General features: G+C 30.8%; 1 protein-coding gene across 3 annotated transcripts in view; it reads right to left on the bottom strand.

Annotated features, from left to right (window-relative positions):
* Positions 1 to 8,243: 8,243 nt before the first annotated feature.
* The window catches only part of LOC143065023 (nostrin-like), a 45,211-nt gene continuing 34,014 nt past the window's right edge, over positions 8,244 to 19,440 (bottom strand). For all 3 annotated transcript variants that reach the window (XM_076238302.1, XM_076238300.1, XM_076238303.1), the window contains exons 10-16: positions 19,285 to 19,404; positions 18,111 to 18,219; positions 15,000 to 15,088; positions 13,445 to 13,573; positions 12,294 to 12,420; positions 11,691 to 11,783; positions 8,244 to 11,150 (exon numbers count right to left, since the gene is read on the bottom strand). In XM_076238302.1, the coding sequence (XP_076094417.1) occupies positions 11,047 to 11,150; positions 11,691 to 11,783; positions 12,294 to 12,420; positions 13,445 to 13,573; positions 15,000 to 15,088; positions 18,111 to 18,219; positions 19,285 to 19,404 (771 nt within the window). In that variant the 3' untranslated portion in view covers positions 8,244 to 11,046. The remainder of the gene's footprint in view (positions 11,151 to 11,690; positions 11,784 to 12,293; positions 12,421 to 13,444; positions 13,574 to 14,999; positions 15,089 to 18,110; positions 18,220 to 19,284; positions 19,405 to 19,440) is intronic.

Genomic DNA, 19,440 nt, shown 5'->3' with positions numbered 1-19,440 from the left:
CTTACTGAATCTACATGCATGTGTAAATGGTATTTAAAATACTTGTTCAAATGTCAAAACTCCAAAGACTCCATGGTATTTTGTCATTCCATACAAATGTACAAATGATTAATACACGTTCTCAAGCATAGTGTTTCAACCATTTATTAATTAATCAAAGTTATAACATTCGTCCATCAGTTGAAACTAAACCTGCATTGTTTACCATAAACCAATATATACCAGGAGATATCTAGTAAGTCAGATAAAAAATTAGAGAGATGACACAAAAGTAAGATTCGTTACGATAAATGTTACTAGAGTTCAACTATTTACAATATGTACTAGAAACATGGATATGTTGCAATGTGGTCATCATTAATGAGAAACCCCCTTATCGTAAAATAAGCTATAAAGAACCTATAGATGACAAAACTGAAAAAAACACTTAAAATAGGGAAAGTGATTACTTGATTTGTACAAAAACAAAACAATTTTTATAGCAGACAGCAAAAAATTACGATTGACGGATTACAGGCTCTGACTTGATATTAAATCTGAATAAGAAGGTGTGGTATGAGTGCCAATGAGACAACAAATAAGAAGGCACATATTTGAAATAACCATCGGAAAACTAATCAAATGTGGCATGCTTTAATTTCTAAAACAAACAAATATAATTCTTTCAATCATTTCTTTGCATTTCAAATAAGTGTGTATATTTCAAATTTTATTACTGACAAAAAATATAGAAATTGTAACAACTTCAATAGATATATCAAGAGAATCATTAACAAAAACATACGTTTCTCTTTGATAAGATTGTGCGGTACTGTAATATACAGATTAAAAAGTCATAATTGTCAATGGAGACAAATTAGCACACAAAAACGCGTATGATGGTAGTATACGTCTCTGGTTTAACTTAGACTTAATTTATTACACTTCAGAAAAACAAATTGAAAACAAGTATTTACTACTGAGCTGATGATACCCTGGGGACGATAGTCTACAGCTGTGTCATCGACCGAGTATCGTAAAAAATTAAAACTACACTTCATAAACTTCATGGGTTCGAAACTCTTTCCTTGGTATGCTTTGACACTTATAGGCTTATATTTAAAAGCCAAGGATGTATAAGAACCGAAGAAATTGAAGAGCTATATGACAAAAAAGGAGATAAGAATCATAGCACAATCCATCTAAGGTGAACATTGTCTGAGGGAGTTGAAACCTTACAATGTAGTAAACTCACTTAAGACAGAATAAATGTCGAAGACAAAGGTAATCAGCATATACTAGTTTGTCGTGATTTTTGCATTGCAGTAAATTCGAAAGCAGTAATATTATGAATGATACTTTGTGATTGATATCACATTGTTAGTACTTAAAAGTAAAATCACAAAAAAATACTAAACACCGAGGAATATCAAAACGGAAAGTCTATAAACAAATGGCAAAATCAAACGCTCAAACGATAACAACTGTCATATTCCTGACTTGGTACAGTAAATTTCGTAAGTAAAAAATGGTGGATTAAACCTGGTTTTATAGCTAGCTAAACCTTTCAATTGTATGACACTCGCAAGTTACCTAATCAGAAATTTCTGCATTTAGCATTGTTATAGCTTTAGATTCAAATAAACAGATAACTGTTTACATGAAAAAAAAAAAGACATTCTACCATAGATTATAACAACGGTAGCTTATCGATGTTCAAATCAAATAAACCAAATATTTTTTTACAACTTTTGTTGATGAACTCGTTACTAAATATTGTGCAATGTTTTGCACCAGCATATGGAGTATATGTGTCTCAATTGATACGCTACTCTAGAGCTAGCTCAAAGTACGTTGATTTTGTTGAACGAGGAATACTGCTTTCTCAAAAGTTGCTATGACAAGGCTATGAATCAATTAAATTAAGGTCATCACTCAAGAAATTTTACGGTCGCCATCATGAGCTGATTGGCCATTATGACAAAAGTGTGTCAGAAATAATATCTGATATTCTTCCTGAGTCATAACAACCTTCCATCATTACCGAACAGAACAAAGAAATAACATGACGGGTGCCGTATACGGTGCAGGAAATGCTTACCCTTCCGGAGCACCTGATTTCACTCCCGGTTTTTAGTGGAGTTCGTGTTATTTCTTATTTCTTATCTATATAGTTATCAAAGTTACCAGGATTATAATTTAGTACGCCAGACGCGCGTTTCGTCTACATAAGACTCATCAGTGACGCTCATATCAAAATATTTATGAAGCCAAACAAGTACAAAGTTGAAGAGCATTGAGGATCCAAAATTCCAAAAAGTTGTGCCAAATACGGCTAAGGTAATATATGCCTGGGATAAGAAAATTCTTAGTTTTTCGAAAAATTCAAAGTTTTGTAAACAGGAAATTCATAAAAATGACCACATCATTGATATTCATGTCAACACCGAAGTGTTGACTACTGGGCTGGTGATACCCTCGGGGACGAAACGTCCACCAACAGTGGCATCGACCCAGTGGTGTAAATAGTTATCAAAGTTACCAGGATTATGATTTAGTACGCCAGACTCGCGTTTCGTCTACATAAGACTCATCAGTGACGCTCATATCAAAATATTTTTGAAGCCAAACAAGTACAAAGTTGAAGAAGAGCATTGAGGATTCAAAATTCCAAAAAGTGCCAAATACGGCTAAGGTAATCTATGCCTGGGATAGGAAAATCTGTTGATGTAAATGTCCTTTGGTTTTGTGAGTCTTTGTTTACTCCTTGGTTTTGATTGTTATTGTCTTTTCGCTAATAGTGTTAATAACTATTCCTGTAGTGTGAAACCCCGTTTGGAAGTCTTGAAAACAAATGCGATCTATTCAAGGTCAGTATACCTCTGTTGAAGGTTATTTCTCTACACTGTATACCATTTTCAGTAATCAAACTTTCCAAAATAAAACTTGGCTCGCAAGTACTGATTAGAAAAACTGATGTAAGGTACCAACCATTGCATGCATACACGTCACGGGTGAAAAACATGAGCATATGATTTGAAAATGGAGCAATCTTTGTACGTCCGGTTTGAATTTGAATATTAAAGCGTAAAGTTTTTAAGCCATTCGTCTTCTATAAACTTATCAGTGGCGGTCAAAAACAAAAGTCAAATACAAAGCTGAAGATCAATACCATTATAGCGTTAATGTTTGCTTAGGAGATAAAGTGAACCACCGATAGATGTATATTCTAATTGTGGGTTAATAAGTTTTGTTCGAGCACCTTTCAGACACCTTTGTGATATATCATATATTTAATGAGTTTCCTTCAGTTTTAGATTGTTACCCCGATTTTGTTTTTGTCCATGGATTTATGAGTTTTGAACAGCGGTATACTACGGTTGCCTTTATTCATGAAGGCAAGGTTTTTCTAAGTGGAGGAAGCTGGAGAACCCAGACAGGATCACCGAACTCTTCAAGAAAAACATGCAATCTTTTCCTTTCCGGAGTACCCGAGATCACCGCCAGTTTTAGTAAGGTTCGTGATGCTAAGTTTTTAGTTTTCTATATTGTATTTTGTGTACTGTTGTTTATCTGCTTGTCTTTGTTATTTTAGTTTATATTCGACTCAAATGAGTTTGAATATACCGCTGGTATCTCTGTGTCAATTAGAAACGAACACACTTCACCATGGAAAAGATCCCTTTACTGCAGATTAATTTTACTGTTATGAATATAATTTTATGACAAAGCTTCAAAAAGACCAAGCATAGCACAACTTCATAGGAATTTGTACCAATACCTGCAGATACTTAAATGAAACATTCTCTGTAATCAATACAAATCTTTCGAAATATACTCACATGAACTCATTCATAATAGATGAAACAATATAAGGACCAATGTCCTTTAATTTGGCAATGATATAAGAATTTCGAATGGAAATGTTTATTCAAACTTTAATGATAAACAGGGCTACTTTTATTCTCCTTTGTTGAATTTTCTTTTTTTTATGTTAAGGTTCTGGTTCTGTTGGCCTTTTCTTACGCAATGATAATTTTCAAGGTAGTTAGATATGCACATTTTTTCATTGAAAGGAAAATGTTTATAACTAAAAAATATTTGACAGAAAGGTTATGCATATCACAAATTGAATATTTTTTAATGTGCTTCTCTGTTACATATTTGTTTGTTTTTATAGTCATTAAGGTTATATCACAATGTTGACTGCTGTACCCCTATTTTGACACTTTTACCTATTTTGTCTATTTGTTTTGTTGACACATCATTGTCAATATAATGGAATTTGATGCGAATGTCATAGAAGAGAGAGGTTTAGCTAGCTTTAACACCAGATTTCATCCACCATTTTCTGCATAAGAAAATGCCTGTACCAAGTAAGGAATATGGCATTTGTTATTCATTTATTTGACGTGTTTGAGCTTTTAATATTGACATTTGATTAGGGACTTCCCTTTTTAAATTTTCCTAGGAGTTCAATATTTTTGTGATTTTCCTTTTTAGAATAGAACCTCCATAATAGTTCCAATGAATATATACTTCACTTTTTGATACATTACTTTAAAATTCCCTGCACAAATTCAATAACAAAAGTGGTATTTCGTATCCAACTTTTTGCTGTTTACGTGGGAATATCGAAATTTGTTCCTTTTTATAAATGAAATTAATGTAGCCAAATACTTTCAAATTATATACATTGTACATAGTTGCTACTAGTTTTTGCCAGACTATACTTTGGTTGAATTATATGTTGGTCATTGCGTTTCTTTGTCATTCAATTATAACCTTGCAGTTACAGCAACCCATTCATTCCTACTGGCAGTAAACGTGACTTGATTGTCTTACAAGGGTAGTATTATTAACAAGCAAGGTCTGCAAAAATGTCCGTTTTTAGTTTTCTCACAAAACAGTGAACTAGTTATAAGACCAGATTTTTTGTCAATATAATACCCCCTTCTGTTCCTGAACTACCTATGCATTCATTTATGAAAATAGTTAATACATATAGACCATACCATTAACCTAGTAGCCATTAAATGACTTCCAACCCACCTGATTATTACTAACTCTCAAAAGTTTTCTGATTTTTAACTCCAAGTACATAAAATTTGTCATATTTTCATTACACATATGGAATGAGTTTAAGGACGATTGAGCTTAATAGCATTTAAAAGAATCTATCTATCTTGTAATTTTCAAGATAATTGGAAAACACTAAAATAATAAACTTGTCATTAAAGAGCAATCACTTTAATAAGGAGCCATGATGACTTATATGTAGATATTGTCTTGTTGATCATTTTGTATCATGCTAATTTTATCTATCTATCATACTTTTTAATACATAATGCAACCAGGTGCTCCGCAAGGCGCAGCTTTATACGACCGCAGAGGTCGAACCCTGAACAGTTGGGGCAAGTATGGACAAAACATTCAAGCGTGATACAGCTCTGAATTTGGATTGTGATCAAATTTTTGACATTACATGGTTTTTTTTTACACAAAACAAATGTCAAGATTTTACAAATCAATTAAAGATTTCTTCTTCAAACTTTTTAAATCTAAAATTAAATAGTTGACACAGCATAGGTTTCTGACACAGAATGAATGTGGTCTAATGAACTTAAAAGTTTGTTTTTTTGCCTTTGAGCAATTCACTATGCTGTTGAATATTAATCCTCTCAAAAAAATGTTTGAAGAAATTTTCTTTTTATTTATGAAATCTGAAATGAGAAAAATTTAACCCCCCCCCCCTTTTTTTTCACATCCCCGCTTCCCTTTTTCCAAAACTGATATTAATTCAAATTTCTAATGGAGTTTGCAACAATAACTACTCTTTTAAATACATCATAAAATATTAAAATGTAAAATAAAGTGTTTGTTATCACTGAATGGTAAAGATTGGTTGGTAGTAAAAGTGAATATACATTGTTTATTGTATAAAACAATAAAAAAAACTTCATCAGCAACATTTTATATTGGCAAATTTCCAATGAAGTTATTTACATAAAGTTATTGGCAAATAAAAATAGAAAATGACATCATAGTCATGTCTGGCAAATGTCCAACATACATTATCTAAAAACATTTTAGATAAGATAAGGAAAAAAAAGCTTCATCAGCAACATTTTATATTGGCAAATTTCCAATGAAGTTATTTACATAAAGTTATTGGCAAATAAAAATAGAAAATGACATCATAGTCATGTCTGGCAAATTTCCAACATATATTATCAACTACTATTCTATACAAAGAAAGATAACTCCAATTGAAAATTAATTGCTATTGCACAATATTGTGCAATTAGATATTTCTTGCTATTGTGCAATACTGTGCAATTGAAAATTTCTTGCTATTGCACAATACTTGATATGGAATCCTGATTTGGACCAACTTGAAAACTGGGCCCATAATCAAAAATCAAAGTACATATTTAGAAAAAGCATATCAAATAAGCCCAAGAATTTAATTTTTGTTAAAATCAAACTTAGTTTAATTTTGGACCCTTTGGACCTTAATGTAGACCAATTTGAAAACTGGACCAAAAATTAAGAATCTACATACACAGTTAGATTTGGCATATCAAAGAACCCCAATTATTCAATTTTTGTTGAAAACAAACAAAGTTTAATTTTGGACCCCAATTTGGACTAACTTGAAAACTAGGCCAATAATTAAAAATCTAAGTACATTTTTAGATTCAGCATATCAAAGAACCCCAAGGATTTAATTTTTGTTAAAATCAAACTAAGTTTAATTTTGGACCCTTTGGACCTTAATGTAGACCAATTTGAAAACGGGACCAAAAATTAAGAATCTACATACATAGTTAGATTCGGCATATCAAAGAACCCCAATTATTCAATTTTTGATGAAATCACACAAAGTTCAATTTTGAACCCTTTGGGCCCCTTATTCCTAAACTGTTAGGACCAAAACTCCCAAAATCAAACCCAACCTTCCTTTTACGGTCATAAACCTTGTGTTTAAATTTCATAGATTTCTATTTACTTATACTAAAGTTATGGTGCAAAAACCAAGAATAATGCTTATTTGGGCCCTTTTTTGTCCCTTAATTCCTAAACTGTTGGAACCAAAACTCCCAAAATCAATCCCAACCTTCCTTTTGTGGTCATAAACCTTGTGTCAAAATTTCATAGATTTCTATTCACTTTTACTAAAGTTATAGTGCGAAAACCAAGAAAATGCTTATTTGGGCCCTTTTTGGCCCCTAATTCCTAAAATGTTGGGACCAAAACTCCCAAAATCAATCCCAACCTTCCTTTTGTGGTCATAAACCTTGTGTTAAAATTTCATTGATTTCTATTCACTTTTACTAAAGTTAGAGTGCGAAAACTAAAAGTATTCGGACGACGACGACGACGACGACGACGCAGACGACGACGCCAACGTGATAGCAATATACGACCAAAAAATTAAAATTTTTGCGGTCGTATAAAAAAACGCATAAGAAATGTTGTGAAACTTGCCGAGTAGATCGATCTTGCCATGCTGATAATGTTTGCAGTTTACACTCGTAAAATATTTCCTTAAGTCTTAACAGTAACACTCAAAAACTGCAAAAAAAAACAACCTCCTAATATTTCAGGGGCAAGACTACAAAAATTGGTTAACATATTTTTTTTCAGCTTTCAGGGTAGATAGTTCTTGTTGTGTTGATTCTTTGGTTATCTAAACTTTAGTCCTAGCTCCTTTAAATCCCAGTCAATCACATCTAAAAACAGAGGTTAGTCCATATTTCAAGTCATTGACACCAAACCAAGTTAATAAATTTTCTTCCAATATCCAGAATAGAAATATCTTGTCATGCTGATCATTTTTGCAATGTTCATTTTAAAGCTAGTTCCTATAGAATTCCCAAAATTGTCATAGTAGATGGAATATATTTTTATATGCCTGTTCCAAGTCAGGAACCATATCAGTGATTGTCCTGTGTTATTTCTTTTTTGTTTTGTTTTTAACTCAGAGAATTTGATGATAACCACAACATTTTGTTTCTGCTGAATTGATCCTTTTACAAGACTCAGGACCAGTTGGAATTTGAAATAACATTTAGACACCTGTCTATTGTTGAAGAATGTATGTTGCCCTCTGTTTTTTTGATAGTTTTGTTATCGAGTTGATGTTACAACAAAGTATACCCAACATCTCCAATATTAGAAAAAGTCCCATGATTTGGATAAAGGAAACCATAAAAAAATCTGTCAGATCCAGAAGATTTAATCAAACAAATATTGTAGCATTTATTCTTCTAATAGATTTATTCAATATATCATAATTTATGAAATCACACTATGAAAACCTTATTTCAATTTTGTAAATATGTTTTCTGGTGTTATAAAACATGTCAATAGAATTTCTTTACTTTTAAATGAAACAGGGTTTGCAAACATGATATAGATCACAATTTGATAACAACATGAACACATATATATTGTAAGCAGTAATAATATAATATATTCTGCAATGAGTTTCAGTGTAACAATTAAATATATATTCTACAATGAGTTTCAGTGTAACAATTGAATATATATTCTGCAATGAGTTTCAGTGTAAACATTAACATTATTTACATATAACAAGAAGATACAAACGTGTAACTATCATAAATCACTATGATACATAAACAACAGGTAACAAAAACTAAAGATATGATCAAGTAAACAAGTGAGCTTTCATTCAAATTCTTCATTTAAGAATAAGTTTGTGATTTGTTTTAAAGAAAGATTATATTATAAACATGTACAACCTTCAGGTATATTTCTAGATAATCACTTATCTAGTTCCTATCTCCTTTTTTTCTCTATGTTGGAGGTCATCGTGAACATATTTATCACTAATTATACTAGTTTAACTTGTTATGCAGACTTCTAAAACTTCTGCTTGTAATTTATATCAGGAATAAAACAAAGATCTGTGAATTTTTTCCAATGTCACAGTTCGCTATTTTAGGCATATTCAGAAATGTTGTACTTTCATTTAATATCTTTTGAAAATATAACATCTTATCTTCTAAAATAATTGAAATATTATGTAGCAAATAGTATTCAACTTTTTTTTCCACGAAAGGTATATTATAAAAGTAATAAGTTATGTAATGATGATTTGAAAATCCTTTTAAGATATTGGTAAACTACAGTAACAAAAACCTGTCTGTCTAATAAAAAATTGTATAAAAAACAAAGCGTTAATAATAGTGAAATGATCTAAAAGCAAAGAATTTTTTTTTGTCACCTTGATAGGGAGACAGGAATCTTCATTGTTAATCCTGACATACAGCACAAGTATTGCTTCTAAAAGTGTGTTAGCATTCATTTAAGACATGTACTGGAATATTCAACTTCTCTTCATAATTTCTTCAACACATATCTGCTGTCTTGATCCAAGGTGTTTATTCCATTAATGTAAAAGAGGACCACGATAGGATTATCTTATCAATATTTGGTTCAATACTGTTGAGTCATACAACTATTCATGGGGGAATTTTTTAAAAGGAATTTCCAGGGTGAAGTTTATCAATACAGTTTAGTGTTAACATCAGCTTGTAGATGATTGGGTGTTATGGCGATCCTCAGACATGTAGAATACTGTTGGAACATAGATATAATTTTAAAGATAGGTTTGGTTCAAATTGGGATGGTGTTTTCGAGATATCTATTAAACTAGATCTTTAGAAGATAGTGGCATTCAGCAATGTAAACAAAAAATGAAGTAATAACAATGATCTGTTTTATCTTTGGTGAAATATGATAAAATAAAGGAAATTATCTAAATTATTAAGATAAGAACATGTCAACATGTATCTCACTCAAAAAACAGAAATTACTTTAGGAATTGCAAAATCTGGGATAGAACAATACATGTTTGACAAAGCTAACAAACATTTACATTAATAGCACTTATTCCTGATACCTAAATATGTACAATACATTATGCAACAATACAATAGTTACTTTTATATCTTCTTCAATTCAAACTTTTTAAACTTGAAAATTACACATAAGACAGCAGTGTAAAATATTTTTGTGAGAAAAATAATATAATATGATGTGTCTTTACTTTACCATTATTTCACTGCACCTTACTAAAGGGAAGTAATTCTTTAGGATTATACATCAACTTCATCCTAATATCAACTTGTTTCTATATTTTTGTCAACATTTCCATTTTTTATACACAGATAAGAAACTAACATTAAATCATTCAGCTATTTAGTAAGTTTCCCAACATCTTTATTCACATTACAGTGTTAATTTTATTAGTATTTCTCACATACATTCATGCACTTGAGGTAAATGTTGAAAGATTATGCAAACTGGCAAATCTCAAAATTTTATTGCACTTTCTGATATGACATAACTTCATAATAATATCAAAAAAATATTTCAACACAGTAAAATTTTTCTAACAATAAATTCTGACACACTTTGGAGCTTTATAAAAACCTAAACAACTAAAGAGTTTGATTTAAAGAAATACAACAAAATTGTATAATAAAGCTAAAGCCTAAATATATGTAATTAATAAAATAAAAATGTGAAAAATGGCAGGCTAAATAATCTATATAAAGTCAAAACTTTAATTATATTTGAAAATGAACTACACTGGTAAGCAGGAATCATGTAAAATGTGTAATGTATGCACTTATAATATATATTTTGTAATGAGACAATTTATAAAAAAAAATACAATCACCATTTTAGCAGCATAACTTTTTTGTATTTATATCCTAATTAACAATATCAAAATTTGAATTGTGATCACAAATACTTCACAGACAAAATTTTTCATGACTTTCCTTTATATATATAGTGTAACAAGTCTTCTTTTACATTTAAATTTATTCAGCATTTCTTCAATTAAAAATGTAAAGACAGTACAACAGGTTCATCAAACCTTTCATCAAAATATTTGGTATTATTACTTTACAAGCTTAGTTCACTTCAGTAGAACAATACCACAATTACATATTTTAAAAACTATTGAATGCCATGTTAAATATCTTTTTACCATTTATATCTTAACACTATTGATAGTGGAGAATATCAGATCTCCTGTACATAAGTTGCTGGAAATATACCAATTTTGCCTCCACATTCTCCTTGCCACCAGCCATCTTGTTGTTTATCATACAAGTTTATTATATCTCCTGTAAAACACAATATTCAAATCAATTTCTTTCTTATAATAAAACATATCCCATATATCACAGAACATTTATCCCCATAATCACTTAAACCTTCTCAATAGATTAAAGTACTGTCTCTTTTTCCCTCAACAATGGTTTAACCTTTCGTGAACAAGCTAAATAAGAGTCAACCTGATACTGTAAAATAAAGAAACTGTCCAAAGTATTGCAAGAAAATAGTTAATAGAATTATCATGTTTATTTCCTAAATATAGTAACATATCTATATTTTTTATAATGTCAATTTCATCATGGAAGACTTTCTCCACAATCAGGGGTCCATTAAGGTATTCAAATAAGTTTGACATTTGTGTTACGATTTAAAAAGCTATCAATGTATTAGTTTAAGTTGCAGTAAAAAAACAATATTAGGTCAATGTCATAAAAATATAAACTTTTTTGTACTCTGCGCAAATCTGGGGAAGGACTCAGCCTCATACAAAAAAGTTTATATTTTTCTGACATTGACCTAATATTGTATATCTGTAATTTGAATTTTACCTTCAGTTAAGGTCAACTCATCATGTTGTGTAGCTTCATAACCATACAAGGCTCTACACTGTCCTATAGATTCTGTCTCAAACTCATCATCAGCTGAAATTAATCAATTACATTAAATTCTACCAACTAGACAAATAAATAAAATACAATTTGTTTCTTTTAAATATTTATTTAAGTGGAAAATATCATTCTCCTTAAGGAAACTTGGCATGAAAATAAAGAATCATGTAAATAAGAAGAGTAGGAATACTTAAAGAAATTAAGTGTCTCAGTTAAAATATCATGTTCACAACATGTTCAAATGGAATATAACATTAAACTATATTTTATTTTGATGTTTTTAAATATAACAAAGCACTGTGATTATCAGATTTGGTACCTACCAAAATCTGTTTCATTCTCATTGCCTTGACTAGCAAGGGTAGCAAGTGTACATACCAAAACCTGTTTCATTCTCATTGCCTTGACTAGCAAGGGTAGTAAGTGTACCTACCAAAACCTGTTTCATTCTCATTGCCTTGACTAGCAAGAGTAGTAAGTGTACCTACTAAAACCTGTTTCATTCTCATTGCCTTGACTAGCAAGGGTAGTAAGTGTACCTACCAAAACCTGTTTCATTCTCATTGCCTTGACTAGCAAGGGTAGTAAGTGTAACTGATGTCACATCATATCCTGAATTCCCTTCGCTTGCCATGTTTGCTGGTAACCGTAATGTTGATACTGCTACTCCCTGTCAAAATCAATAATCAAGATAGAAATTACAATATATCTTGGTAAGTAAATTTAATTTGACTATTTATACAATTCAGTTTATACTTCTATTGTACCATTTTCATTTAAAGTGTCACAAAAGAGGTTATGTTCTGTCTTAATATCATTATGATAAGTAAATGATATGTTTAAAGTGTCTGAGTTCAAGTTAATATTAAAAATATGATATTAAAATGGGGTCATTATAAACATTTACCTAGGTATCCATTTACAAAAAAATCATATTAACTTTACAGTTCGGTATATCCACTTAATTCACAAGTATTTTTATGCCAAAAACAACTAATCCACAGTAGGAGCTGAAGATACTAACTTTACTTCAGAGAAAACAAGAATGTGTATATAGTACACGGATGCCCCACTCGCACTATCATTTTCTATGTTCACTGGACCGTGAAATTGGGGTCAAAACTTTAATTTGGAATTAAAATTAGAACGATCACATCAGAGGGAACATGTGTACTAAGTTTCAAGTTGATGTAACTTTAACTTCATCAAAAACTACCTTGACCAAAAACTTTAACGTGAAACAAACAGACGCACGGATGGACAGACGCACGAAAGGAGGCACAGACCAGAAAACATAATGCCCCTCTACTATCGTAGGTGGGGCATAAAAAATCACATGGATTTAATTCTACAATTACACTGTTATCATAAATTTACTTCTTTCATTTGTGTGACTTTTGAGCAATTAATGATATCAAAGACTATTCAATGACTACTGAATGATGCTGACAATAAACTTTTCACAAGTAAAGGTCTGTTTACCAAATTGAGATAATCTGATATCGTTTTTTAATATTGCCGAGTAAAAAACATTCTAGATTTTATTAAATGTGATTGGTACACAAAAATTACAAGAATATAATCAACCATATCATATTTTTATTTAAAGTGTTCAACAGTCCATACTCTTCTAAACATTCTGATTCAGCAAATTTTTAGAACAGTCAAATTGATTTACATACTGAAGGTCCTACCTGTTTATCTCTTGTAGTTTCTATATACTGGGCAAATTTGTGTTCCATTTTCTGTTGTTTATCTAACGAAGCAAAACTGTTGGCTAATTTAAAATGGCTAGCTTCTAAGAAATTCATCATATATGTAACCTATAAGATAAATATCATAATTAACATTTTAGACTCATTTATAATAAATATCAATTATTTCTCTCTGTCTGCATTAAATAGAACAGTGTTTTTTTTTTAAATAAAAGAAGAATGTGTCAATAGGACACAGATGCCCCACTTGTGAGTATGCTACTCAATGTCCTAATTCAAACCTAATTAGGATTTACTTTCTGTGAAACTTAATGACACATGTTTTTGTATATTGTTGTTAAGAGATTTCACCTGAGTTTGAGTGCTTAGATTTGTCAATTAGAAACAGAAATAGGGTAACTGGAGATAGGTTACATCACCCAAATTCAATCTTAATTTGTGTTTGTTGTATTAAGCATTGTGTACAAGTTTCATAACCGTGGGTTGATGCAAAGTAAGTAAGAGTGTGGAATAAAGTTTTTCAAAAACATTCCATAAATTAGACAATGTATGGAATGTTTTTGAAAAACTGTTATTGAATACCAGCACATGTCTTTTTTGTTGTTATTACAATTACTTATGACTACTTACTTATAATCTATTTTAAGGTGGTACCTAACACTACAGGGAGATAACTCTGTAAAGTCAGCTAAACGTTTTAATTACGTTGTGTTGTAAAAGGAATATCAAGTTTCTCAATAATCAAAATTGGTGTTTGTCAAATTGCTATATAACCAGTGTAATTTTTCTGACAAAACGGTTGGTTCAAAAAATTTAAAATTTTGATATTTTTATTCTCAAAGTAAATACTTTGACAAAATTTTATGAAAATTAAACGAGCCAAATTAATTTTAGTGAAAGTGTTGGGTACCACCTTAAAGAAAATATTATTGTCATGTTATGTACTTAATCTGTGTTGATGGCTGTTATGAAAGAAATATGCCTCCTTAATTTTGAAAATATTTTTTTTCAACATAAATATGTGATATTTAAAATATAGATAGGGAGTGTGGAACAGCAAATCTGTCAATTTTTTAATTTATAAATGAACAAATATAAGAACAGTGAAAGTGATACCACCCAAACTCAAACTTGATCTGTTTTTATTGGTAATTAGCACTGTGCATAAATTTGATAACGTTTGGTTCAAATATTCAAAGTATTAGCAAACAGAAAGTAGGTATCATTGGCTTTACTAGATCTACAACATGATTTAGATTGTGTACTTGTTTGTACTTGTTTTTAACATAGAAATAATAAATATTGATTGTTGGTGTTTTAACGCCACTTGTGGCATGCAGATTTATTGGTGGAGGAAGCCCAAGTTCCCAGAGAAAACCACTGACCATCAATAGGAAAACTGACAATCCTAGTCAATTAAGATTGGAGTTGAGTCCACCTGCAGTGTTGAATGGTTAGTGATTGCAGTAGTAGAACTACTTATGCCACTTGGCTACCAAGGCTTCCAAAACTAGAAAATAATTGGGTTTCATACCTGAAGTAACCTCTGTTTGGTCTCAATTTGTGTTTCTGGGTCTGCAAAACCAGGTCTTTGGTTATATACTTCGACTAATTTTTCTACACCTAAGAACATTCAAAATTATATTAAAATGTTTGCATGAATGACTTAATGTCTAAGATGCATAGAAATTAGAATTTCATTTAAGATTAAAATTTATTAAACACTATTTTTGTGATAGCTGTTTAAGTCCTTACAACAATTTGAGAAAAATCACGGATATTTCTAATTACAAAATATTGTTTCACCTCTGGTTATACATATTCTTGTTTCAAAACACAATTTAAATAACAAGTGGAATTTTGTACTAAGTTATCAAAATACCACTTCATTGGCAACAACAATTGAGGTTTTTGTAACTTTTATTGGTTGACATGTTTTACGAATTAGTTTGTGGTCTTCAGGATCAAAAGCATCAAAAGTAATAATAAATAAATATCCTCCAATCATTTAACAATTTATTCTAAAGGAGCAATTTTTTTAAACCTTCTCCAAATTGAAAACCAGGAACGTTTAAGACATGATGTCAAACAAACACAATGGACAGTATTTCCCTTTCAACAAAAGGTTTAATAAATATGTTTTTTATTAAACTTTAGAAGTAAATTTCTACATTCTCCATTCTACATTACAAATTTACAAATGAAAACTGTAATTGCAAAAATTATTTATTAAGATATAATCACCAAATAAATTATTCTGCAATATTCTCTAACCAGATGCTCTGCAGGGCGCAGCTTTATACGACCGCAGAGGTTGAACCCTGAATGGTTGGGGCAAGTATGACACAACATTCAAGCTGGATTCAGCTCTAAATTTGGATTGTGATTAAATAGTTGACACAGCATAGGTTTCTGACACAGAATGAATGTGGTCTAATGAACTTAAAATATTTTTTTGCCTTTGAGCAATTCACTATGCTGTTGAATATTAATCCTCTCAAAAAAATGTTTGAAGAAATTTTCTTTTTATTTATGAAATCTGAAATGAGAAAAATTTACCCCCCCTCCTCCATTTTTTTTTCACATCCCCCTTTCCCTTTTTCTAAAACTGATCTCAATTCAAATTTCTAATGGAGTTTGCAACAATAACTACTCATTTAAATACATCATAAAATATTAAAATGTAAAATAAAGTGCTTGTTATCACTGAATGGTAAAGATTGTTTTAATTTATCAGTTGGTAGTAAAAGTGAATATACATTGTATATTGTATAAAACAGTAATTTAAGTTGATTCAACTACTATTCTGGACAAAGAAAGATAACTCCAATTGAAAATTTCTTGCTATTGCACAATACTGTGCAATTGAAAATATTTGCTATTGCACAATACTGTGAAATTGAAGATTTCTTGCTATTGCGCAATACTGTGCAATTGAAAATTTCTTGTTATTGCACAATATTGTGCAATTGAAGATTTCTTGCTATTGCTGAATACTGTGCAATTGAAAATTTCTTGCTATTGCACAATACTTAATATAATAATTTTGGATCCTGATTTGAACCAACTTGAAAACTGGGCCCATAATCAAAAATCTAAGTACATGTTTAGATTCAGCATATCAAAAAAGCCCAAGAATTCAATTTTTGTTAAAATCAAACTTAGTTTAATTTTGGACCCTTTTGACTTTAATGTAGACCAATTTGAAAATGGGACCAAAAATTAAGAATCTACATACACAGTAAGATTTGGCATATCAAAGAACCCCAATTATTCAATTTTTGATGAAATCAAACAAAGTTTAATTTTGGACCCCGATTTGGACCAACTTGAAAACTGGGCCAATAATCAAAAATCTAAGTACATTTTTAGATTCAGCATATCAAAGAACCCCAAGGATTCAATTTTTGTTAAAATCAAACTAAGTTTAATTTTGGACCCTTTGGACCTTAATGTAGACCAATTTGAAAACGGGACCAAAAATTAAGAATCTACATACACAGTTAGATTCGGCAAATCAAAGAACCCCAATTATTCAATTTTTGATGAAAAATCAAACAAAGTTCAATTTTGGACCCTTTGGGCCCCTTATTCCTAAACTGTTGGGACCAAAACTCCCAAAATCAAACCCAACCTTCCTTTTATGGTCACAAACCTTGTGTTTAAAATTTCATAGATTTCTATTTACTTATACTATAAAAGTTATGGTGCGAAAACCAAGAATTATGCTTATTTGGGCCCCTTTTTGGCCCCTTATTCCTAAACTGTTGGGACCTCAACTCCCAAAATCAATCCCAACCTTCCTTTTGTGGTCATAAACCTTGTGTTTTATTTTCATTGATTTCTATTCACTTATACTAAAGTTATTGTGCGAAAACCAAGAATAATGCTTATTTGGGCCCTTTTTTGGCCCTAATTCCTAAACTGTTGGAACCAAAACATCCAAAATCAATCCCAACCTTCCTTTTGTGGTCATAAACCTTGTGTCAAAATTTCATAGATTTCTATTTACTTAAACTAAAGTTATAGTGCGAAAACCAAGAAAATGCTTATTTGGGCCCTTTTTGGCCCCTAGTTCCTAAAATGTTGGGACCAAAACTCCCAAAATCAATCCCAACCTTCCTTTTATGGTCATAAACCTTGTGTTAAAATTTCATAGATTTCTATTCACTTTTACTAAAGTTAGAGTGCGAAAACTAAAAGTATTCGGACGACGACGACGCAAGACGACGACGCCAACGTGATAGCAATATACGACGAAAAATTAAAATTTTTGCGGTCGTATAAAAATATATTTAAACAAGAAATCAAACGCCATGGAATCCAAATTGCACCAAATACCCAATTTGCCCCCATTTTTGCAAAAATGAAATAGGTTTTCTTATATGCTAAATTTTCATCATTCATTGAAACACATACCTTTCAACATAGCTTAGTATATACAGAAGAGTCACATAATGTACCACATATGATTTATCAAGGGAAACGGTTAAATTTTACAGAAGAGTCACATAATGTACCACATATGATTTATCAAGGGAAACGGTTAAATTTTACAGAAATGTCACATTTAACCTTCATTTGCTTCTGTTAGATTCTCCTGATAACTTTTTATAAAATAACCTGCAGCCTTAAATATGAATACCTTCTCGTCCTTTTCTTTCTCTTTCTATAGATTGTCTTATAAACAATAAATAATTTTGCAATGAATTTTTTCGTCGTTCCGGTTTCATAGAAAATTGCATATCTTCTGCCTGAAATCAAAATTGCCAAATAAAGATTCCAAAACATGATATATTTTTTAACTTTTTAAAATTTTCTAACACATTTATATAAGAGAAGATCAAAGCTTATGACGATATCTATTCACATTTATGTGTACTAAGAAAAGTTCAAATGAAACGATTTTTACAGTCTTCATAACGTGAAACAATGCAACAAAATTCTCTCTCATGATTTGTAATATCCTTAACATGAATAACACATCAGGTCCACATGCGGAGCAGGATCTGCTTACATTTTGTTTACCCCTGATATCACACCTGTTTTTGTTAGTTTCATTTTGCTCCAACTTAAGTTTTGTGGATTTGTTTGTCTTTTAATGGTTTTAAAAATGTTTGCCATGATAGTGTCAGTCTCCAACTTTTGACCTTTATTTCTCACTCAAAAATTGTATCTCCTGTACATTTACATACATTAAATTTTACTCCCCACTGTGGGGAGTAAAATTCTATTTTTAAAGAACATTTGAAGTTAGGAAAAGGGCTGTAATTCAGTGGGATGTTGTTGGTTGCTGAAAATCATATTTGTTTTCTTTGTTGATTTGTTCATAAATCAGACTGTTGATTTTCTAATTTGAGTTGTTTATTATAGAAAGATGTAGCATGATTGCCATTGTGACAACTTCCACCATAGATCAAATGACCCAAAATTAAAGAACTTTGGAATATCAATGCTCTTCAACTTTGTACTTGTTTGGCTTTATAAATATTTTGATATGAGCGTCACTGATGAGTCTTATGTAGACGAAACGCGCATCTGGCATACTAAATTATTATCCTGGTACCTTTCATAACTATATAGACCACCATAATGCCTTATATGTTTTGTTATGTCTTGGTCTTTATAGCTAGATATGGGAATTGTTGAAGGATGTACAGTGACCTATAGTTGCTAACATCTACTAGCCATTGAAGGGATGTCTCTGGAGGAAGGTAGTCTCATTGGCAATCATATCCCATCATTCTATTTTTAAAGAACAAACGATGAAAAGTAATTAACAGACCTTAAGTTGAATACATAGTATTTTCTTTACTTACATAACAGTCAATTAATATCTGTTCTGAAGCTGCTACTCGTGATCCTTTCTGTTGTACTACTGTCCTCAGGTCTCCCTGTAAATCTACTGACACCACTGCCTCATTCAGTCTATCACAACACTATATAAACAAAATCATTAAAAAATTTGTTATTAC

Source organism: Mytilus galloprovincialis, chromosome 2, assembly GCF_965363235.1.
Source record: "Mytilus galloprovincialis chromosome 2, xbMytGall1.hap1.1, whole genome shotgun sequence".
Lineage (NCBI taxonomy): Eukaryota > Metazoa > Mollusca > Bivalvia > Mytilida > Mytilidae > Mytilus > Mytilus galloprovincialis.
Note: the sequence above shows the minus strand (reverse complement) of the source record. Positions and strands in the feature narration are given on the sequence as shown.